The 24,486-nt window shown below is 37.5% G+C and overlaps 2 protein-coding genes across 9 annotated transcripts in view; both read left to right on the top strand.

Annotated features, from left to right (window-relative positions):
* Positions 1-12,822, top strand: part of itprid1 (ITPR interacting domain containing 1) — a 28,325-nt gene extending 15,503 nt beyond the window's left edge. For 2 of the 7 annotated variants that reach the window (XM_088644004.1, XM_088644003.1), the window contains exons 10-17: positions 696-762; positions 1,920-2,032; positions 5,458-6,765; positions 8,816-8,943; positions 9,401-9,512; positions 10,343-10,687; positions 12,042-12,103; positions 12,552-12,822. In XM_088644004.1, the coding sequence (XP_088500130.1) occupies positions 696-762; positions 1,920-2,032; positions 5,458-6,765; positions 8,816-8,943; positions 9,401-9,512; positions 10,343-10,687; positions 12,042-12,089 (2,121 nt within the window). In that variant the 3' untranslated portion in view covers positions 12,090-12,103; positions 12,552-12,822. The remainder of the gene's footprint in view (positions 1-695; positions 763-1,919; positions 2,033-5,457; positions 6,766-8,815; positions 8,944-9,400; positions 9,513-10,342; positions 10,688-12,041; positions 12,104-12,551) is intronic. The other 5 variants (XR_015940994.1, XM_088644006.1, XM_088644005.1 and 2 more) reach the window with 5 other exon arrangements.
* Positions 12,823-18,925: 6,103 nt separating this feature from the next.
* Positions 18,926-24,466, top strand: ppp1r17 (protein phosphatase 1 regulatory subunit 17). Of its 2 annotated transcripts, none has more exons than XM_088644017.1 (4): positions 18,926-19,123; positions 19,883-19,965; positions 22,057-22,218; positions 23,904-24,466. In XM_088644017.1, the coding sequence occupies exons 2-4, from the start codon at positions 19,896-19,898 to the stop codon at positions 23,972-23,974; spliced, it is 303 nt and encodes a 100-aa protein (XP_088500143.1). In that variant the 5' UTR covers positions 18,926-19,123; positions 19,883-19,895; the 3' UTR covers positions 23,975-24,466. The 2 variants fall into 2 exon arrangements, with proteins under 2 accessions (XP_088500143.1, XP_088500142.1); XM_088644016.1 differs by having other exon boundaries at positions 19,833-19,965.
* Positions 24,467-24,486: the final 20 nt, after the last annotated feature.

The following is a 24,486-nucleotide window of genomic DNA, read 5'->3' as shown; positions in this document are numbered from 1 at the left end:
TATGCTAATTCGAAATCCCTCCTTCATCAGAAAACCCTTTGAAATATTTCTCATGCAGAACAGCTTGTATGAGATTCCAGCGATTTTCTGTGATTTAAAGAGAGAAAAATGGTATCTGGTTACACCACTGATCGTTGTGTGGATACAACAGATGTTAACAAAACAACTGGCGATGGTTTTTTTTTGGGGCTTATGTATTGTGTTTCTGTCAGGTTGCTGTTGATATTTAGCATTTTGGTATTTTTGAAGAGGCAAGGTTTGTGCACAATGACAAACACCTCTCATTATCAGAATGTACTGGATGCCAGTATCTCATCGTTTTCTTCGTGTCACATCCTGTATTTTACACACAAGCACAGCACTGAAAGCCAAGTCAGCGTCAGGCATCATAGACTTTCCCTCAGCTGTCTTTTAACTGATGAGAAGGGTTTCTCAATGAAGCGTTTGGAATGTTTTAAAGAATAAGTTCTCTGTTCAGCGCGGTTAAGATATTTAGTCAGGCAGGAGAATTAATTCAATCCTAAACCTCACCTCCTCCATGTGTTCATCATTTGCTGTTTATATGAATGTGGTCTGTCGCACTGTGCCAACCAGGTATGTCCACACATGAGGCTTTTCTCTGAAATGTGTTGTAACCGTATTTACAGCTGAATGTCATGATTTCAGTTTTTGTATGTTCCCCTTCTTGACACCAGATACACAGCTTTGATGAAGGAAGCATTTCAGGGAGCATCACCACGCCAGGAGCAGAAGAAATTTTAGGTATTTTTAAGACTCACTTAAAATTGGTTTAATAATTAATAGTAATAATTAGGATAAATAGCCTTATGAGTTCATACTTGTTTGCAGTCTATAGCTTATCAAGTCATACCTCTCCTGTGTTTTTTCACACAGAAAAGCAGTACAATTTTAATTAGTCTAATAAGACTATTTGTAATAACATGACTGCTTGTTGGCATTCTAAGGGTTTGCTTATTGCACTGATCCCTGTGCCGAGCTGAGAGAGTTCAGCTCTTTCAGTCACAGCTCTAACCAGATGCTTATTTGCTTTGAAAAAAATCTTAGAAGAACATAATCTGACCAATGGAGGGCAAGCCGTACAGCAAGAGACTGTACTGCCAAAATCTCCAAGCAGAGTAAAAAAGAAGACAGTGAATAAGAATATCCAACAAGTGCAAATTGGATTTTTTTATCACTTACAATTGCCCTTTTCTTTGCTTTACAAAGGTATCCAACTTAAATGTTTCTGTTTGTCTTTCCTTACTTCCCGAATCGGAAGGGTTACATGCCATTTGGGCTAAATGGAAAGTAACAGCATACAGTGGCAGCTTACTGATTATCTCATCTTTTTTGAAAAAGGTAGTCAGGAAAACAAATGATTTCTTTTGGGTCTTAGCTTTTCTTTTTGCAGGGATAACTAATGAAAAACTTTAGAAGTGAATGATATAGCAATTAAACATCCAGAGGAAAAGCAAAACCTTAAAATGTTAAAAAGAAAGAAATGACTGTCCGTGCTATTGACAACACATTTTACAGGTTGTAGGAGCTTAAGTGGTGGAGCAATGACTCCCTCTGCTGTTGGCATCCATTAAATTCACCATCTGAAACTGCAGATTGAACCTGCCCCCTGCTTACAGTACTTCTTTTTACATGCATCCTTTCCCACATCTGTGGTGGTGTTTATCCACTGTGCAACACCTGTGGATTAATGAGTATAACATTTTAGTAGATGTGAGCATAGCAACTCACCTATCAAACATTGCCTCAGAAAGTTCTTGACAGACTCAATTCACATTTTTGTCAATGAAGGAAAGAATCTTGTAAAATTATGTAATTCGTGTTCATTTAATGCGGAAACTCCTCGTGCTTTTTCACAGTATTTTGTGGTTAACGGTGTTAAATCTGTTCCTGTCATCTAGGAGGGGGTGTTATAAGGACAAACAGTTGCCAGTCAGACAGCAGTGGGTTTCTGGAAGAACCTTCTGTTCCTTCACTTCTGCCACAATCATCGCCTGCACCTGAGGTATTGAAGGTAACCTTTGGAGTTTCTTCTTTCTGTTACACTTTTGACTGCTTCTTTTTTGACAGATATGAGACAGAACAATAATGTAGATTAGTAAGTATAAAGTGCACGACACGTTATTGCAAACTAAACTAAATATTGAAATGCAAATAAATTTGGAATAGAAACAAACTTTAAGCTGACATTTTCATTGATACATCATACTCATTTCCGTGAATGCTCATTGCCCTATTTCTCATAAAAGTTTAATGCTTCCTGACTTAGAAATGTTTCATTCTTAGTCAGACATGTGGGTTTATAGCTTGGTCCAGTGGATGGATAGAATAAAACATAACGATCAACAGACAGAAAATAAATCTCAAATTTCAGAGTATAACGGCCTCATTTGAGAATAAGACATCGAGCAAAATTGACCCTTCCCATGGTACCCCGGTCTTACACAGAAGTAGTTATCATTGTCAGATACTGATTTGAGAACATACAGTAGCTAGGAACATGCAAATAACCTCAATGGATAGTCAAGGACACCAGAATCCATCCACCAAAGACACATCCAGAAAAATGAAGAAAACAACACCATCATGGATCATAAACAGCCTTCAAAACCATGGACACTGTTAAGATGTCTTTCACCTCAATCTAAAGTCCACAACCCATTTTAATAACAAGACGATTTGAAATGGGAGACAGATAAATAAGCATTGGAGGCTTGAATATAGGAGAAAAACTGGCAAGTCATGATGAACCACAAGAGCAGAACCTCCACAGCCACAGCTGATCTTAAATCCTGCCATTATAGCAAAAAGGAAAAGGATATCTTCAGTTTCAAATCATATGAAAGCCTTGTTTGTAAACAATTAAGTCACTGGTCTCAAACTCAGTAAAATCTCTGTAAGGTCACGGGCCCTGGAATGCAGATCTGAAAGTTTGCACTTTCCAATGTGATTTTCATGCTTTTCTCCAAAAGCACAATCACTTGCACTTGTAGAGTCGAACTTACTAAAAGTTGCTAAAAAGTGTGAGTGGGAAGCAATCAAATCCACTGATAAAAGCTCTTGCAGATAGATTCTATAATGTTTGGTTAGAACTTTCAATCCGACTTACCCAGTTTTGGGATAAATTACTGTGCTGTGCACCTCACCATCCAGGCCCTAGAGAGTTTCCGAAAAAATAAATTCAGATAGGAGGAAGAAATCATTTAACCTAAACCTACCATTGGCCCCAAAATCCAGTGCTGACCTTAAAAATTGTCAAAGTAGTGTGAGGATGTTAACCCTAATCCTACCTTGGGTGTCAACTGAGCTAAGTTTAACTAAACTAGGTTTAGTAGAACGTTCGAGTCTGGCAGGTGCTCAGGCGAGCAGGACTGCAGTATTGGCTTTAGCAGAGGTAGGCGAGGAAGGGCTTTGTAGGCGATCGGCTGTGTGATTTAACGACCAGTAGAAGGAGCTGGATTCTGGCCTCCAAACCGTCCAGCTCAGGAAGGACGGAGTGAAAAGAGATACTGTAGCAAAGTATTAGTGAATGACAATGAAAGCAGAAATTGGTAGGTTTGCATGGCCGGCGTTTTTTAAGTATTTATCTGTAGGCTTGACTAAACAAATATGTTTTTAGCCTAGATGTGATGCATATTTCCAAAAGTCTTGTATGTTCCCAGAACACAAGAAAATGGGTCCAGCGGCTTCTGATAAGCATGCGTGGGTGACCAAAGGAGGGTTGGTTTTGCTTCAAGTTAGAAATGCATTCATTGGTGGGTGATGTTTTTTTAAAAAAATACTGATTTCTTCCCATTCACCTTTCCACCTGGGAGGGCCACCCAATAACTAAGCTTTTAGAAGATTTAGAAGATAAATTCAGTCATAAAATAACCATGTTATGTCTTGAAGAGGATACTTCTTTCAGTTAAATTAGTTTATGTACAATGTTCATTTAATTTCTTCATGAATGAAATGAGAAAAAATAAATTTGAACTGCGCAGACTGAAAAATTGCAGCGATTTCTCACTTGCCCTGTAAAAAATGCCTCATAAATAGTAAGACTTAAAATGGATGTGACTTGGAATTAGTCCCCAGGGAAACGCAACACCAATGCTAAGAGGCCGAGAAGGAGGATAGTGAAAATGAAACAAAAATGGAGAAGCAGGATAGATGATGAAGAGAACAGTTAGGAAGCTGACAATGGAGTAAGATTCACGATGCATTTCAGAGAAACTGGACCTTTCAAGGACAATGAAGTTGCAGATGTCCCCAGCCATTGTGGGACAGACAAGTCTAACGTTGGCCAAACATCAGTGCGAAGGCTACCATCGTGAATGTCGGCATCCAACATAACACCAATTCGTTCTGAGAAAAGCTGGGGAACATTGCATAATGTCATCAAACAGCTGAACAGATGAACTATTGGGATGGATCCACAACAGTGGAGGATGTCTCCTTCTTTTGAGCCAGAAGAGAAGGCATATCCACCAGAGAAAAGCTCAGGCAGATCCTACAACACCTTGAAATTTCATTGTCCTTTTGGAAACATGTTAGACATTTGTAATGACAACGGACCAAGATATACTGCAAATATAATACATATGTATCATATGAACCCATAATAAACATTTTCTACTCCCAAAATAACAGAAGCCACCATTGTATTGTATGTATATTCATATGGAAACACTTTAGAAATGCGACACTAGAATCATGATAATAATGAAATATGGGTCATATACTGTAGCACAGTCAATTGATATTATTTAGCAGTAGTTGACATTGGTACAGTACATACAGTATCTGTCCAGCTCATTACAGAATGTTGGCCAAAATTCATTGATCCCAGGTCCTTGCAAAAAGTTTTTAGTGACCTCTGTTATGTGAAGGATGAGTGCTGAAAGATTAAGGGAAATAAGGTTGGGGTTACGGGAAATAATAATTGAGGTTGGGGTTGTCAGAGCAACAGGTGGAGCACAGGTATCAGTACATGGTCAGTGTAACACTGTGCAGTGAAATTCAGAGACAGTGTACTTCTGACTTTACTGAAACTCATGGTATTGTTGAAGTTTGATTTAAGCTGTTGAATGCACGTCTTTAATGAAGCTGTACTGCTCATCTTCAAGCAAGCATTTCTTACCATGCATGTATTTGTATTCCTTAAAATAACAAATAATGAGATAATAACATTTCAACATATCGCAATATCTTAGAGTATCATAACTGATGATATGCAATACCAATTAGTTTTGCATAGTAATAATTGTAGGTGAAAATGACTTTCTAAAGTGTTTCATGTGAGACATACAGTAGATGTACAGAATCATAAAAAAGTTGCTTTGTGATTGTAATTTGTTTTTCTCTAAAACAAATTTGCAGTGATGGAAAATCTGAAAGAATATGGACTGTAGTACAAAATTAGATTCTCATTCCCAGATATGTGATCTTTTCTTGCAGGCATTGCATACAATATCTGGAGACAGCATAGACAGCCAGAGTACTCTGAAGGGAAGCAAGGATCTATCTTTCTCAAACACAGAATCTGAAGAAGCAGAACTTTCAAAGACACCCAAGCTGACATCAAGTGACCACACTGATGCAGTTTCAGATCTGGGATTTGGCCATAACAAAATATGTTCTGGGACTGATGTGGACACTGGAGACAGTACAGAAGACAGTAAAGACTGTGAAATGCAGAAATGTTTGAAAGCAGAACAATCAGAGGCATTATCATTGCAAGACTGCGGATCCAATGGAAACGTGAATGAGGGAAATTTAAATGACAACATTTATAACAAAGAAAATGGAAAGGCACAGCGACGGCTGAAGACTAGTACAGAAACATATGCTTCTGACTTAAATAGTCTGATTCCCGACAAAGAAATGGAAACAATATCTTCTTTGGCCTTGAATGTAAAAGTTATAAATGAAGAAAATCAGGTACAGATACCTGCTTTCAAAGAGGGAACAACAGCCGGGTTGAACCTCAGCACAAAGGATGATAAATCCCCATATGAAGATGTTACAGAGACACAAACATTAATTCGGGATGAGGAATTTCCTGTTACACTAGGTACTAAACGAAGGATTAGTGATGCTTCTTTTAATAATTCTGAGATGGAATGTGAAGGGTCACAAACAGAAACCAACCAGAGATTTTGGCAAAGTGTAACTGCAGAAACAATGTTTTCAGACTACAATTTAGGTGATTACTCTCCACACCCAATTCCAGATTCAGAAATCAAGACAACTCACAACATGAAGGACTCACACATGCAAGCTAAGTCAGGTTTTAGGTCCACCAGAAGTGTCACTGTGCAAATGCCTTCGAATCTAGCCTCGTTTTCCCAAAACAGTGTAAAACAAAGTAAAGACACTTCTTTAGGATCTGTCGCACAGACTTTCCAGCGAGTCCAACAAAATTCCTGTTTCAACAGAAATAGGTCTGATGTTCAAAGTGTTCCTTATTTAGAACACCCGAATAATGTTTATCAGATCAACGCTGATCATCTACATAGAACAGCACCTAAACATGGAATGCAGAGCTCCAGTTTTAGGACAAAATCCATGTCTTTGGATACTGGGCTTGACCATGATGAAAGACTATATGAGGAGGTCGTCTCAGGCCAGGTTTCTTGTTGTTGTCGGCATGAGCACCATTGCAGCTGCTGTTCATCCCATAGCTCATGCACTTCAAGGGAACATCACATCAGTAAAACTTTGGAGCTCCTTCAACATGCTGTAAGAAAGTTTTCCTCCTTTCCGGTAAGCCAAGTGCATAATTCCATTTTACATCATTCATTTAAGAAGAGAAAAAAAAGATGAGGTATTTTAATATTTGGTTGGTTTGTACAATAACATATGCCCAGTTTACTGTGAAGGAGAGAAGGCAGGTACAGTACCTCAGTTGTGGTGGGACACAAGATTCATTGGATGTACTATACAGTCACATTTAGCATGGCCAACATTAGAAAATGTGTGAAATGTCTAAAAGAAAGTAAGACAGTGACTCTGAGAAGCAATACTGGGACTGTTGGGTTTTCTACATCAGCCAACAGCAGGAGCCATTGGAAACTCTGGATATTCTGTGGTCATTACTATGTGATTAAGTAACAAAAGACAAAACAAACATCTAGTAAATACAGGACATGCTTAGAAATCAAAGATTTCCTTTTGCTCAATTAGACCTCAAGACCCCATTGAATAATTGAGATTCTGTATCTCCCAGTAGATGGCATTCTACTATAAATACAGAATCAGAGATTCATACATCACAGTCTGACCATTTAAAAACTAGGTCTGCTCTCTCTGTGGGGAGAGTGAGGTTAATTTAAAAAGCAAAACAGACAATGAAACCTAAACTAAACCTTTAACTTTCCACTACTCGTAATATACTAAACCAATATTTGATGTCATGCTGTGTTTATAACAAAAATCCCTCAACAAACAGAAGTACCTTAGATTTTTTTTTCCATAAAAGCCTACCTGCTAACTCTCTCCAATGAATATCTTGTGTATTTCATGGTTTTCCTAAGGATCTTAAAATCTGAGCATGAGGACAGATTCACAATGGCTACGACTGAAAGTGTTTGTGTATAAAACACCTTCAAATGACATGAAGGAAGGCTACAGGGAAAGCAATTAACATCTTGTAAACATCTAAAGTCTGTTAGTAGAGCATTACCGCCTTAATAAGATGCACCTCTGATAACTTTTCCCTCTGTCATTTCCTGTTATTGGGCTTTGGAAAGACCTCTCACACAAGCTATCTGAGCTGGAAAAGTAAGATAAGATATCAGATAAGATAAGATATAATTTGAGCAGAAGCATCAGAGTCACATAGAAATTGTATAATGTGAGAAGAAAACCAAGACATGAGATTTCAGGAATATTATTGTTGCAGTTTATTAAAAGCCTTCTTTTACAGTTGTAGTAATCCTCAAAATGTTGTATAAGATATTCATTATAAGTTATGAAACATAGTGATATATGTTTTGAATATATTTTTTGAAGTGACAAACATATAAAATGCAAAAAAGCTGTTATTAAACATACAGTATACACCATGATGTAACTGCAAACAATTCTTCTGAACAACATTTCTCAACAGATCCTTGAAGGACTAAGTATTCTAGGTGTCTTTTCATCATGATATTTCTTTAAAAATTGAGGAAGGGAGAGAATGAATAGTTCAGTGTTCTTACGAAGAGATCAAATTAAATGAAAACCAGAAGATTTTATAGTCACGCAAGGACCAGAGTCAAAGAATTTGTTGGAAATACATTATACTGTATTTGTATGCTTTATTAATTCTATAGAACTTAACAAAATGTTTCTATATATGCATGTAAACCCCATGCTCTATGTACAATATAAAGATTTGTGATTTTTGTTTTTTAAAGTATTGTGTTTTTTTGTTATAAATACGGTTATTATAAAACAATTGCTTTTGTTTGAAGAGTACAAGGAGTAAATTAAGGAAATGGGGTATGTCTAATGGTGTTAGGATACATAGAAGTACTAAGAAAATACTTTATTAAGCAAAACAAAAAACTTAGAGAAGATCAACTTTAAACCCTGTGTTTTAGGCAGTGACTAGTTCTGGCATATCAGATGACAAGAAGTGACAATTATGCATATAAATGTGCAGAGAAGTTTAGCCCTTTAAAAGTGAATACATTATCTAGGAACAGTAGAATACTGTTACTATTGCAGTGGTAGATCATAGATACTGTGTGTTGAATAATATTTTTTCATGCATTCGTGTGTAATATTTTAATAAACCACGTGCATTATTTGAATTTTGTTTTGACAGTACACGCTGGAGGAATTAGAAGGCTTGATAAGATCTTTACGGAAATTCCGAGAAACGTTTGTGGGAATTGAGGAACAACTTGGAAAAGAACAAACTTCAGTTTATGATTTTCTGTCAGATATTGACAAGTAAGAACAACTCATCTACTGTACTTTTTTATTCTCCTTCTGAAGAAAAAGTATAATAATAAATGACATCAATGATAAAAAGGTTGACTGTAAATCACGTTACCAACCTAGCATTAAGATCAGAAGCCCAAGATAAAAACATAACTTAATTAAGTTATTTATGTATGGATCTTATTGTAATGATATACATACTAAAATGACAATGGGACTAGCTCTAGTTTTTGCTGGTGGGGATACCAAATCATTCTGGGAGCCAGGTATACTCTTGCAATCTTTGGGGTCTCTACGAATTTCTTTGAAATAGACATGCCAATACTGTATATTAGAAGCTATTCCAAATTTCTAAGTGTCAGCTGGTGAACAGTTAGGCACAGAACTGTAGGAAGCATGACAATTAATTCCTTTTCATTGTCATAATTTTTTGTTTGCTAATTTACTTATTTTTATTATCCCTTAGAGAGGAGGTCAGCTGCATTCAAGAGTTACGAACAGCTGTGAAAGAGCAAGTAAACGAACTTGAGCTTCAGCTAGCAGATCTTGCCTTTAATTATGACGAAGGATTAAACATGGTAAGGATATTTCTGAGGTCCATTATATATAATGTATTTTCATCTTTAATAATTTGGTAGAAGTCTTTTCTTCTATTGCCTTATTTTCTGAATGATCAGATTTTTTTTTATTCTTATTGTATTAATTTTACAAAGACATTGTCTATTCTTCCTGATTATGGGTTAACAATGCTTCGTACTAAAAGCCATGCTGGATTGATTGATATTTACAAATTTCATGCAAAAATATGGTTAGGATACATACTATACCCAGGTTTGAGATGAATGGGCTATAATTGACATTTATTTTGTATTTAAAGTTAAGGGGAAGCCCTTAACTGATGTGTGTCAGACTTCAGGGCAAAGCCTGAAATGAACAAATGATATTTCTCAGCATTCCGGGGTCGTAATTTATCTAGCAAGTGTAGCTGAGTAGGGAAAAACCCAAGAGCGTATTGTAATAAACAGGGACACAGAAATGTCCAGTTAAAATTATTCAGTAGCATTTTAGAAGAGGAGACACCTGTAAGGCACGTTATTTACTGTAGGTATGAATGATAAACTAGCACTCACATGATGGACAACCCCTTTATGAAGGCTGGCCAGGTACGTAAACCCTTTTGTAGCACAAAATAAATATCATACTGTTCATGTATCACAACTATGGAAGGTATAAAGTATTAATTTTTATTTTTATTCAGCATTAATAATAATAATAATTGCTTACACTTATATAACGCTTTTCTGGACACTCCACTCAAAGCGCTTAAACTTAAGCATTAAACTATCAATGCATGTGCTACAGCTGTCTCTTACTCTGAAGTTTTATCCTTGGGTTCTTTTATTTCCAGCAGGTGCGCAGGCTGCTGGATGAGCAGTCATATCTTCACGCACAGCTGAAGATAAAAACACCAGAAAACCAGAAGTCCACCTATTCCTCCCTGCCAGATCTGGAAATCAAATCAACAAGGAGTGTCTCCACACAGTGTTCTCTCCTGCCAGAGATTCACTTCCAGGATATACTGCCTTTAAGGGATGCAGCAACAATGGAGCAATTTTTGCTAGAGACAGGAGATAGAGACACACATCCTGTGGAGGACAGCACCCAGGTTGAGACGGACATGCATGCTAGAGAATCTACTTCCAAAGCACTCAAGAGGCAGGAAAAAGTAGACTTTTTGGCATTTCTACAAAACGTAAGATGACCATGTCTGTACTGCTGCATGTTTGAATTCAAAACGTTCCTTCGATTGCTGATGAATGATAAATCTTGTGTTGTCGAGATTCTTTTTTGAGATTTGATTGCAGTTTTTTAGTAAAGTTAAGTAAATATGTGAGCTACTGTGACAGTCCTAATGCAAAGGGGAGCATGAAAAGAGGATAAGGTCTGTGCCAGTGTTATGGGAGCCGGTCCTGACTCCCGAGTAGTGTGTAGTTTAGGGCCCTGTGCAGACGGTATAGTCCGGAAGTGACTGGAAAAGGGCTACGGGGAAAACACAGTTAGGAATGGAAGGGATGGCGAACAGGGGGCAGTGCCAACAGTGATCAGGTGCAAGGGGGGGAGCGCAGGTAAACAAGTCCAGAACTGTCCAAGGGGGAAATCCGGGTGCAGTCCAAAATCCAAAGCCGGGTGATCCATCCAAGACAAGACAAGGTTAAGATAAAAACAGGAACACAAGGTTAACAGCAGATTGATGAGGCCAGGCGATCCGGGCCCCGGACTGAGCTGGGTCAGGACGCCGATCGGAAGCCTGAGCCCTCAAGCCGCGGACGCAGGGCGGCTTGATGCTAGGCAGGCCTCCGGGCGTCCGTCTTCCAATGCAGAGCCAAGAGCTTAGGAGACACATTACTTATATAGTGATGGGTTACACAGGAGACAAGTGCACGTAGTAATGAAACTAATAATAAAAGGTCGGAGCGCCCTCTAGAGGAGGGATGACGGCCGTGACAGCCAGCTGCCGTTCTGGTGTTCTGAAGAGCCTACCTCTTGTGCATCTGAATTACAGCTTGCATTACTGTAATGATAACACTTTTGGTTTTGGCTCGGGAACATAAAATCTTAATGTCAGATGATAGCACATAACATTACATCACTTTCAATAACCACTTATCCCATTCAAGGTCTCGGTGGCCCGAAGCCTGTCTTGGAAAACATTGGGCACAAAGCTGGATATATGCTGCATGGGGTGGATGCAAGTCCATTTGCAGTTCACACACAAACTGTACACAAGCACGCACACACTCGCACCAGAGTAAAACTTACAGAAACGAATTAACCTAACATCATGTCAATGGACTGTGGGAGGAAACCAGAGCACACAGAGGAAAACCACACAAACACGGGGAGAACAGATAATGGTACACACTAATTTATATCATCTTTATTTTATTTTTCGGTAGCAGTAGTGGAAACATTTCAGAATTATTTCATATCAAAATGGAAAAGGAACAAAAGAATGTGTAATGTTGGTTTAGAGTTCTCAATGTGCACTGCAAGATGTTGAAACAGTAAGTGGTCCCTTTTTAATTGTTTTTTATTTTGTCTTTTAGTTAAAGGATTCATTCCGAAACTCCTTCCACAGGGAATCTCTGGAATAATAGCCAAGTAAAAGGTAAAACATGTGCTTGAAGCCATTTTTAATCATTACAGCATTAAAAAAAAGACACTATTTTTTCCTTTTTAATTTGTGTACATGCATGCAACTGTTTGTCAGAAACAAGGTAAATAACATCAAAGCCTGATGCGCAAATGCATCTGTTCTTTGAGCTTACACATTTTAAAACAATAATACATTCTTAAATAATGTCAAGGCATGCCTGCTTTGCTCCTGCAAAGACCAATACCAAGGATCTCCACAGAGCATGCTAATTTATTTCTTCCAATAAGAATGACATTTTAGGAGGTGTACAAACTGCCTTAATCTATTTACAGTAGATATACATGTAATATTTTCTAGATGAATGTATTAAGTTGGCTGTCTAAATTTGCTAGAAATTGATTAAATATATTGGGATGTATTTTCCATAATCCTCATCAAAATGGATTTTGTCATGTTACAGGTCCCTGCAGCAGTCGCATGGGAAGAGACAGTCAAATCCAGCTTTATTTTATACTTTTTTTTTGGTTTTGTTTCTGCAATAAATCACAAAGCCTTTAATTTTATTTAAAAAACATGTCATTTGTGTTTCTCTTTGTTGCACTTTTAAAAAATAGATTATTTTATGTTTGTCTCAGTACATGCAGTTTCTGAAGCACTGACCTCAAAGGAACGTGATACAGTAAGTCCCTAAAATTTAGCTGAAATAAAACATAAATATTTCTAACTATGAATGTCAATTCTGATGGGTCATGCATGACATTGTACAACACATGTACATTAGTCTCTTAAGTTTACAGTATATGTAAATTTGATGGACTGTAACTGAAGTGATATATAGGAAAGAAATTATTGTATGCGGTCTGTGTGGGTCCTAATGCCCCATTATAGTATCGAGGACACTGTACTGTAAAAAGGCGCGAGATGTAAAACCGAGTTTCTGACTCTCTGTGGTGATTTAAAATCCCACGGTGTTTCTCAAAAAGAGTAGGGGTGTAACACCGTCACCGGCCACATTTCCCATTGGCCCTTACTAATCTTGGCCTCCTAATAATCCCCATCTATCAATTGGCTTCTTTTCTCTGCTCTCCTCCCCACTGATAGCTGGTGTGTGGTGAGCGTTCTGGTGCACTATGGCTGCCGTCGTATCATCCAGGTGGGCTGCACACTGATGGTGGAGGGGAGTCTCTGTTACCTATAAAGCTCTTTGAATAGAGGGACTAGAAAACACTATATAAGGGAATGGAATTATTATTATTATTATTATTATTATTATTATTATTATTATTATTATTATTATTATTATTATTCCAGCTGTAAGCCACCTCTCAATCTTTCCCACTCTTTTTGAAATTCTGTACCATGGCCAGCAGTTTAGGTTCAGTCTTCAACCTAGTCTGTCTTTCCAGAATTACATTAAACAGCCAGTGTTTATTTGTACTTCTGCACGTTTAACATCCATTCATTCCCTGACCGCTTCATCCGGTTCAGGGCCTCAGGGAACCCGAAGCCTATCCCAACGTGCAATGGATGCAAGGCAGGGCACACACTGACACAGACACAGATGCGAACACACTCGCGCCGCGGCCATTTTTTCTCCTGGACCATCTGGACCATCTGGAGGAAACCTATGCAAACACAAGGAGAACACTGAAAACTCCATACAGGTAACACCCCAGGTCTGGAATTGGACCCTGGGCCTCATCGCTGCGAGGCAGAAATGCTAACCACAGCGCCACCAAGGCACCCACTTTTTCAACAGTTAAACTTAATTATAGGGATACCGTACCTGATTGGGAATTGAGAATCTTGCATTGTAAGGCTTAGCCTTCCAGAAATGAGTGGAAGGGCATGTGGATGTTCTCCTCTTACACCTGCCAGAGCCGTTCATCTTGTGACAAGCTGCCATCATCACAGCTTGCTGAACGTTGGTTAACACCTCTCACGGCCATTACAGAAAGCCTGCAGGTACCCGGCACGACACAGGAGTTTTTGTCTCACTGAAAGCTGAGAAAACCCTTGCTGGCTCTGCGTGCCAGTACAATCTGAGAAGGCATGACCCAGATTTGAACTGGCAACATCTAGGCTGTGGGGCTAAACCTACGCTGGGACTGAATGCCTTCATTGGAGGCACACAGTATAGAATGTAGATTCCCAAAGACACTAGCAAACATCTGGAATACGGAGTAAATTAAAGTCTAATTCAGCAATCTGCGTTCGTCACTTTTGGTTTGACATTTATCTTCCTTAATTGTGGTTGATTCTAGATTAAAACAACATTCAAAATTTCATGTTCATCACGTACATTTGCTCACAATTAAAAGCTGGGTTGGTATTAGACTATATGATGGAAAATAACAAACGTGATGTTGCTAATTGTAATACATATACAGTAAATGGGAAAAACATTAACAGTTATTGGAACTGCCATCCACAATACAGACCTCCTGTATCATTGTAAGGCATTTATTAAGTTTAACTTATTTAAATTAAATGTTTTTAAAAAGGTTTTCCTGACAAAAATATATGCTGATTGTCCAGGCAGTGCTGGTCCAATAAAAAGCAAACAAAGAAAGATCAGCAGAGACTTCACATTACCCTTCAGGCTAATTAAGACTTACAAAGACTTAAACCAACACAGTCGTCAACGTGCAGGTGTGCTGGCGATTGATGTACAAATAAGGATGTCAGATGGGTACTTTGCACTCAGAAGTGTGTGTTTCCTGTTCCGCTGAATGCTGCTCTTAAACATCTCCTCGTCAAGCTTGATGCTTAAAAATAATTACCAACGTAGTTTGATGTGAATCAAAATCCAAATTTAGGGTCATGTGCTTCAGGTAGGGTAGAGGAGCTGAGGGATGGAAGTCACAATGTAAGAAGTTCTCATTAACTTTGATTAATATAATATGATATTACATTAATATAACATCAATATGATAATATCAGTCATAATATAAATGAACAATAAATGATTAATATCAATGTCTATCAATATATTATTAATATCAATGTATATCTTTATGAGAATGACGCTTATTAATATAATATCAATACTAATAATATCAATTAATTGTTACATAGTAAAATAAATTCATATGTTGATTAATATAGTATGTTATACTGCATTAATATAATATGAATATATCCAAAAGGACCAAATTAGAAGGTGTAGGACAGCTATGTCTGCTTTATCAAGTCAACAATCCAAAAGTTTGTCAAGCTGAAGTTTTTGTAAGCTTGTCAGAAGAATTGGATATGATCCCTGAAAAGGCACTGGGCCAGGTCAATCAGGATGGTTTCTACCATTAGGTAACCAACAGTCAATTACTGTGACGTATGATTTATGGGGTCTGTACAAGAAAAGGACAGCTGTACAATGCATTTCACCTCCTTCAGGGAAATCACGGTTCTCCTATGCAGTGTCTGAATGAATACTGCCCTACAAATCTGTTCAGCTCTTAATTTCCCGTTTTTATGTAAATGTATTCATAGCCTACTAAAAGCCCTTAAGATTGTTTTAATGCATTAGGAGAATGAGCAATAATCTTTACAAATGCACACTGCTACATGTCTGCTAGGCAGCTCAGTATTGAAGTATCTTCACTTGAACTGAGTAATGAAGAGTTGTGTAGACAATATATCACTAAATATAATACTAAAAAAGGGTCTAGCATTTACATTAGTATAAAAGCAGGGAAAAAACTCTAGATATTACCATGGAAACCCAACAAGGGTACTGTCCTCCTAGAACAATGCAGACAATGTTTTCCTATAATGTTTTATAATTTGAAAAGAAATCATGCAATGATTTGAATTATGTTAAATATTATTGTTTGACAGGCTTTTAACAACTTACCCATATCATTTCCTTTTGAGAGGCGTTCAATCATAAAAAGCTCAAACTTTTCAAAGCGTTTTTTTTAAGAAGGAGTTCATCTTAAAGTAAAAAAAAAGAGGGTTGTCTGTCCCAAATGCTTTAAGCATTAATATAAAAACGTAAAGAGAGACCAAGCCCAAATCTGCTTTGAAAGGTTATCTCTCTATATGATTTCTCTTTAGTGTTTCATTTTATGTAGAAGTGCAAGTACAGTAGATGTATTGGCTGGATCTACTGTATATGCAATTACTTCAAATTCCTTTTGCAAGGAATCCCGTCACGTTTCTTCCGGTTACGACACAGATAATGGTAAAGCATTAGATAAATTACTACCAGGGATTCATAGGGCATAACCTTCAAATCTCCAACATCAGAATCAGGCACGCAAACTGGTGGCTGAGGCAGGTAACCTTAGGTAACAGGCTTACACCAGTGGGGGAAACATCAGCACACAAGTCCCCCTCTCAGCGGGGATGATTCCCTTGCAGGGGAGATGCACCTAGAAAGCAAGGCAAAAAGTGTCAAGACGCAATATCACACGTAATGTGCGATGATCTGGATCAGAGCTTCTCGGGCTTTTCTCTTCTACGGGTCCCTTCGCAAAAGGTCGCTCTCAATAAGAACCCCGTTTGGGCATTTTAAAGGGGGGTGTCGCCTCGGTCACGGCTGTGATGCGGCTGAAACAGTCCGAGAACGTGCAAGAACAGGGGGGCCCGAGCCTTGCGGCGGGAATCGCGCCCGCCCGGCTTTCTGTGCCTGCTAACAAATTAGCACTCTATCGAGCCGCGGCCATGCAAAAACTCCATTCAAATGTGTGCAAATGAGGAGTAAAAGTCGGGAATGGGCAGGGATCTGTAATATGAAAATTAGATTTTTTGAATTTTGCCTTGGGCTCAGGTAGGTGCAAAACCCTCAGAGTAATCTCTTCTTACTATTGTGAAACAGAGTTAAGATGAGTTGTATTTTTTTCATCGACAAGCTATTCTTCTTTTATGTGTTAAACGAAAAGAAAAGTTATATAATAAGGGTGGTGGTGGTGGTGATGATGATGATGAAACTGTTCTTTAGCGCAACACATAAAACCAATTTAGTTTCTTGTTAACGTGGTATTCCTGGGCTCAGGTTTGTATATTCTGCCCGTGTTCCCATGTGTGCCATGACATAATGGCTTCTGGGAAAGTGCGTGTGCGTTTGTGTCTGTGAGTGCCCTGCCATGGACTGGCTTCTGATATGTCTCGTCATGATCAATGACATTGCTTCAGCTATCTCCTCCTACATTAATATGATACTGTACTTGCGAGTGCTGAAACAGGAGGTTAGGTAGCATTTTCAATGTTACGCTGAACCTGTTCTTTCCAACCAACATTCTCTAAAGAGATCGCAGAGTCCCTGTCACAGGATGGCTGGTCTGTTACTTTAGAAAGGTGTATCCTTGCTCGGCTGTCTAGCTGTCTTGAAGTAAAGGGGAAATATGCTTTGGGAACCACAGAATGCCATTCCTCCAGGGCACCAAATGATCAGTGTTAATTTACAGTGGTCTTCTGCCATATCTTTAGCATGTATGTTGGGATAAAGGGTATCCTGAGAATGCTTCATATACTGTATAGTCTCCAACTGTGTTAACATCTGTCCATCCGTGTTCTGAAAGGTCCATAGAGCACAATGGCGACCAGGTTAATGCTCAGTTATGAGTGACACAGATTTCCATGGATTTCCTTTCGATGGGGTGACTGCTTTGTGTTGTTCTCATTCTGAATAAGCTTGATCACTTCAGGTAGTGCACGACATTAGTAATACAGTTTTGCAGCGTCCCTTACTCCAAAGTGCTGCCACATTATTCACATCCGATAAACCCTGGCATTCCAGAATTATCCCGATGTATGACGTAAAGACATTATACAATGTAATAGATTTCCCTATATAAAGATGTCTTACAATCCCTTTTTCAGGTGTCTTCAAAATGACGCATAATTCCACAATACTATGGTACTGAGCAGTATGTACATACTGTATGGATTATAATACTTCACTCCTAAACTAGGAAAAAAAAAGATTTAGACAAACAAGGTTATTACTTTAAATCTGAATCAATAGCCTGCGTTTTAAAGTCCACAGTAATTAAGACATTTTGTAAAACAACAGACCATATCAGGAATCTAGCATATACTGTTTTTTATTTTCTTGCCTTCAAACGTGTTATCTTAATATTCTGCATGGCATGCTCAGTTTTCACTATACAACATTACAGCAGAGTCAAGGGCCTGTCACCAGAGCCGTGCCTGAATATGGTGTAGGTTTACACAGGACCATCTGTCAGAAGGATTCCTGCATCTGTTACAGTACTCTGTCTCACTTAATGATTTTGCAGACTCAATTGATGTGTAGTGTGAATGGCACAGGAAAAATGCTATTAAAATCAGACTCCAATAGATACAAATAGAGCCCAATTGACTACAGTACATGTAAATAAGCTACAACTGCAAAATACATTAATTGCTTTGCAATTCCTCAACATTTTCGGTGAAAAAAAACTTCTGACAGTTACAGTACTTTACCAAACTGAGAAAACATAAGTGATTAAGCCAATATGAAATGATTACAGTATGCATTGCAGAAATAAGAGATAGCATTAGACTTTGACTTTATTTAATTCATGCTCACAGTTAAAAACTGAATAAAAGCAGAATTTAGATCAATCATAACCTGTTTATAAACCCAGACAGAATTCTGTGCATATTTAAATATCAGTGTAAAAAATTGTCATTTTTTCAAGACAGCACAGCATTGTGTTTGTTAAATGATTGTGTATTATCTTATCAAATTAAATAATTCGAAGAACAAAAACCAACATGAAATGCATACATTATGAGCACCACACAAACCTAATTTTTGAAACCTAATTAGATAAAACGTTTTAAAGAAGGTCATATCAAATGATTTAAATAAACTTTGTATGTTAAAAGATGATAATGTGGTTACATATACAGTTGTAGGACACCATCTGTCTGACAATGGAAAAAGGTTGATGGGTAAAAGGGTTGTCATGACGATAACTGCTAATGATGATGTAATAAAGGCTGCCCTCCTCCAGAACACAAAATCAGCTCTTTCTTGTGAGAGCTGTCTTAACACTCTAGATAGCTCTTCTCTCCCTGCAGGTAGGCTATAACCAAATAACTTTCTAAAGTTTTGCAATGCTTTCTTGTGCTTATGGTAGATTTGATGGTTATCTTACCTATCCAGCTAGCTTAAAATATTTGTATATGTTTGTATGTGAATGTGTATGTGTTGTAGTCGGTTTGTCTTGCAAATGAATGATTTCACAGATACTGTTAATGGAGGCTGTATTAAATAATGACTGAAATTGTAAGAAGTTCACAACTCCACAATGCAAAAAATAGATCTGATTGGATTATGCGGAATTGTAAGTCATTTGTGAATCTTTATAACAATTTAAAATGTATAGAAATATCTTTTAGTATTAGATTTTGTTTGGATTATGAAGAACATGTGTGAGTTTTTTGTATAATAAATCAAAGAAAACTTAATTTTGTTATTTTATATTTAAATAAAAATAACATCACAATGGTAAAGTAAATGTTAAATAAATATTTTTATTACACCATTGTTTATCCTGTTTATTTAAAATGAATTTAAAATAATCCTGCATGTAGAATCCCAGGCTAATATTGTATATTAAAATAACTACTTCACCTGTTTTTTTTTGTCCTGCTTTTCTCAGGTTTTTGTTCTGAAAAAATATGCTTCATCTAAGAAAACTGAGATATACTGTAAATGTTTAGCCTTTAATAGATTTTTTTTGTGGTGGAAGCACATGGAATGACTGTTACCCTGTTGTGAGTACAGGTGAACAGCTTCAGGATTTAAAACATCTCCCGTTCTTTGCTGGTGAACAGACCGTCTCGGAAGATGTCCACTGAGTATGTGAGACCCACACCCAAGGCTACAGATAACAGACTGAATGGCCAGGATCAGTTCTGTGAGTACTGAACGCACTGGAAGCATAGCACTACCTAAGCTTCAGATCAGTTCATTTTGTTCACAGTGCCGTCTGCACATTACAAGGTTTTAAATCTCCTGGGCCAGCAAACCTAAAGATGTGAGGGACCTACCTGTACAATTTGGTTATTTGATAACTTGGTGCCCTGGAGGAAATCATAAATGTGCTGATGACACACATTATTAGACTCCCTGAATGGATCTGGTTGCTCTTCGTTGAACTGATTCCAGAGCACCAATATTTTTTCCTTTTGCCACCATTGTATGGTAAACATATTGCTGCCCTGAAACATCACGGAGGGTCTTCTTTCAGCACGTGCAACCTTAAGCATCAGCTGTTCATTAAGCTGAACGCTACAGTACCTAACCATTATCATACCTAACTACAGGTATGACCTGAACACTTGCCAGAACGTTTGTACAAGGGGAAGATGCTATACATTGTGCAAGACCAGGCAATGTAGCTGCGGGGGAATTCAGAAGCTTTGATCTGGTAAAAATTTTCAGAATTTGTGATTGACATTCATTAAAAGCTTCCAATACATTTTGAATCCAAAAAAGGAACTTCCAGTCATACTCACAAATTGAGTGTCTTCAAACTGAACAGACAGGCTCAATGACATGCCTATCCTGTAGCTACTAAACGGAGATCAAAGTTTATAAAACGCTAAAATGGAAAAAGCTAGCGTGCTGTGTGTCATCTTTACCTGAAGACGTACAGTATGACTCAAGTGGATTTCTTAAGGGCTGGAGACTTCAAGTGCTTGAAGAGGCTTTCATTCACTGTAGCACTCGGTATGTTCTCGTACACGTCTGTCCTCTTAGGGTGTTACAAAGTAGAAATGCACTTACTAATCCTGCTGTGTGGAGCTGCAGCACTTTTACTGTCATTCTTTCTTAAAACAATCAATGCCTTTGTGTTCTACCATCTCCCACAGAACATATAACCTACTCAATTCAATCGGTGCATCATGCATTCTTCTTTTGCAGGCTGACTATAATTTGGGCATATTTTCCACATTGGTTACTGTTGCATGCCTCAGTGAATCCTAAACCTGGCCCTGAATTAACATCCATGTTAATCCCAGTGCTTTCCTTGTTTTTAATGTTTATTCCTTTTCTTTATACTTATATATGGAGAAGGTTCTGGTTTTAGTTATTGAATTTGACTGGATTTAATCATATATAATCATTTAATAATCATATAATCATATTTAATCATTTAATTTTCATTAAGGTGTGCTAATTTAGTGTCTAGTGAATGAGCAGGTTGCAAAAATACTGCTGCTAGTTAAAAGGAGCGCACAGAATGAATACATACAGGATTAATGAGAAGGCAAAAACGTGTGTATGTATTACTATTACTGCTAAAACTCTAAGAAGATTACAAATGAACAGAGCAATTCACCACATCTTGTTTTGTCTATCTCATAGACGCCTGACTGAGGACATTGTTAGACTATGTCATTAACACTCGTAGGCTTCTGAACAGTAAATAGTTTGGTAACTTGTTGCTCCTGTGTATTTTCATCTCTGAATTAAGATTAGGAATCTTTATTTCTCATAAACAACGTTTTCTGGAAATTAATAACTCCCTTCTTATGCCATTATTCTCATCCATTGTCATGGTAATTTAAGACATAAACTGAAGTTGCGCGTCTTTGAATTGCTGAGTACACGTCCCTCTGCATAGAATTCACACAATTATTTTCCGATACTTCAAAGACTCTTCAAAGCTTGTGTTAACAACCACAACCACACCTTATTAATTATTATTCTTACATCATACATTTTTAATAAATGCATCTTGGCTGTGTTGAAAAAAGCCTTTTACATACACACAAGTCTATTATCATGACAGTTACAGTATACAGTATATTGTATTTAAAATTTCTTTAAACCTGTTACCAGTGATATATTTCTATGTTTTAAATATATATTGCATATATGTCCAAAACCATATTTATCAAATTTATTTAAGAAAAAACAATCTTCACATCTTTGGAGTACAGTACACAACTTTCTATTTTAAACAGAACAGTGTAGAGGTTTAACAAACCCTTTCTTACAGATCCCCTGTCAGACCTTTCGGAAGAGCTGATAGATGACTGTGAGATGGATGTAGGAAAAACACAGAGTGAAAAGCAACTGGACACCCAGCAGCATGAACAGGAGCATAAAAAACCGCGGAGGAAAGACACACCTGTTCTTTACATCCCACCCTTAATCCCAGGTAAAACTCTCATCTGCTGCTCATCAGTCTGGACTGGGCAGTGCCTACCAAGAATTTCCATCCCTGTGGTCATGAATTTCCAATGGTGCATAAGATAAATTAATTTGTTCCTCAATTTTCTACAGCTGATCAACTAACAGCAATAAAACCCCAAGCCAGTAAACTTTACATTCTTATACAGTACTGTAGGTATATCGGGGTTCTGTTGTTGAAATTACAACCTCAGTGGAAGATAAAAGTTCGTAAAACAAAAATGAGCCCAACTGAAATAATTTTCATCACGGGTTTCAAGTCTGTCAGCCAAAAGACGTCTCTGTACAAGACTTTAAAATTTTCCTTAAGCCTCTAGCGACAGGACATTCTTTTGAGACAGAGAATGTACTTTGTCATTCTTCTATGGATTGATTCCAGAGCAGCATAGTGTACTGTATATATATCCACTAATAGCATTTTAACATTAAATAAACTAGGTTGTTTACAAAAGTCTAAGTGAGATTCTATTAGTAAATTTCCATCTTGCAGTATGCTAGTGAATTGTTTTAGCATAACTCACGTTAAATTCTATGATTCTGTCCGTAACCTAACCCGCTGTTTTGTATAACTCTATTACTTCACAACATTTACAAAATTCAGACATTTCAAAGTGCCGTAAAACAAGACTTTTCCGAGATGAAATTATTTTCACTAATGGCCTTCTGGGTAAATATTTAGCTGCAACAAATGTCTGTGATTTTTGTTTTTCATAAAATAGGAAGACATTTTTACATGTTAAAAACAGATGTATTTTGGTATAATAATATTTTGTGGCACATAAATTATATGCACTTCTATCTTGTCTGTTTTTTTTCTGGATTTACATAATTGTATTCTTCAAAACATTTACACCCAAATGTATGTCTCCTGTGCAATCCCGTCCCTTTTCAATCCCTGCTCATTTTTTAATCAGATGTCCTTGTTAAGCTTATCTTCAGATGCACCTTGTGATGTGGTAATCCTTAAGATAAGGCTTATTTTACTATGCTGATGGAATGCAGACGTGAAGGAAAGGTGTTTGTGTTCTGTTTGGTGTAGTTTTCACTGGATGCGCATTCTTGAACTGCATGTGGAATGATGTCAGCATAAAAAGGAATGAAATGAAAGTCAACAGACGTTTGGGTGGGATAACAACAAAAAGTTGGTCTCACCCCTCTGTTCCAAATCATAATCATTACCGAAATTAGCGACAGTATGCACAGCATATGTAATGCACACATGTGTACTTCGTCCACCCCATTTCCACATTCACTGCTGCCTCTTGGTCACTCCCCACACTGAATTGGGTTCGAGGCTTCTTGTTGTATGGCCAGGCCTTCGTATCGTATGGCCTTAACAAAGCTAGTTAAGTCAAAATTATCATACCTAAAATATTCGAACATTCACGAAGCATCCGATTTTTGAATGTCATTGCTTCTCATGAAATTAGGTTCAGGACATTGTTTAAGGTAGTGCAAGGGAATTACTGGTGAATCGCCCAGGGTTTGATTAAGATACAGTATAGTGGTATATTTGTGGTGTGATTCAAAGAATTAATTCAGAGAGTGAAAGATGTCAGAAAAAGTGTGAAAACTCCTCAAGTGTTTTTCTGTTTAAAATTCATTTCCCGATCCAGAGTTATTATAAATTATATATTTGTTTTATTTTTCTAGGTGTGAAACTGATGAAAGAAGAGAAACGCGTCATTTATATGGAAGAAGAAGAAACAGAAGGAAAGAATTAGATGAGCTCTGACAAAGGATGCCTGACAGTTTCTGATAAAAGTAGCTCTTTAAATGACATATTTTATTTCTATCATACCTAACTTACTCAAAATATATTGGAGTGTATTTTGTGCAACTTCCTCTCACATTTGTTACCCATTTACTTAAATTTCTCATTACTGTACAAAACAACTTCAATTAAATGTACAGACAATCCCACCACTGCTTCTAGCTGTAACTACAGCTGACTCTTAAAGCGCCCCTGTACGTAAAAAGTGCTGCAGGTTCATTTTGTTGCAGAAAAGAAAAAAAAAAGCTTGCATGGATTAGGAAGCTTCGGAAAGTCCTGAGTGACAGGAATGTCAAAACGGTGCCTCAAACAACACTGACAACGTTAAAAAGAATTAAACGGCAGGACGGCACTGGAACTCAATCAAACAAGAGAGCTGTGGTGTAACGTAAACAGAATGGCATTAATTATAAATAAAAATGTCATGTACTGTATTTAAAAATATTCTGTGCATCAATTACT

Source organism: Lepisosteus platostomus, chromosome 8 (assembly GCF_059453375.1).
Source record: "Lepisosteus platostomus isolate fLepPlt1 chromosome 8, fLepPlt1.hap1, whole genome shotgun sequence".
Lineage (NCBI taxonomy): Eukaryota > Metazoa > Chordata > Actinopteri > Semionotiformes > Lepisosteidae > Lepisosteus > Lepisosteus platostomus.
The sequence above is the reverse complement of the archived record's forward strand: the minus strand, read 5'-3'. Positions and strand labels throughout refer to the sequence as shown.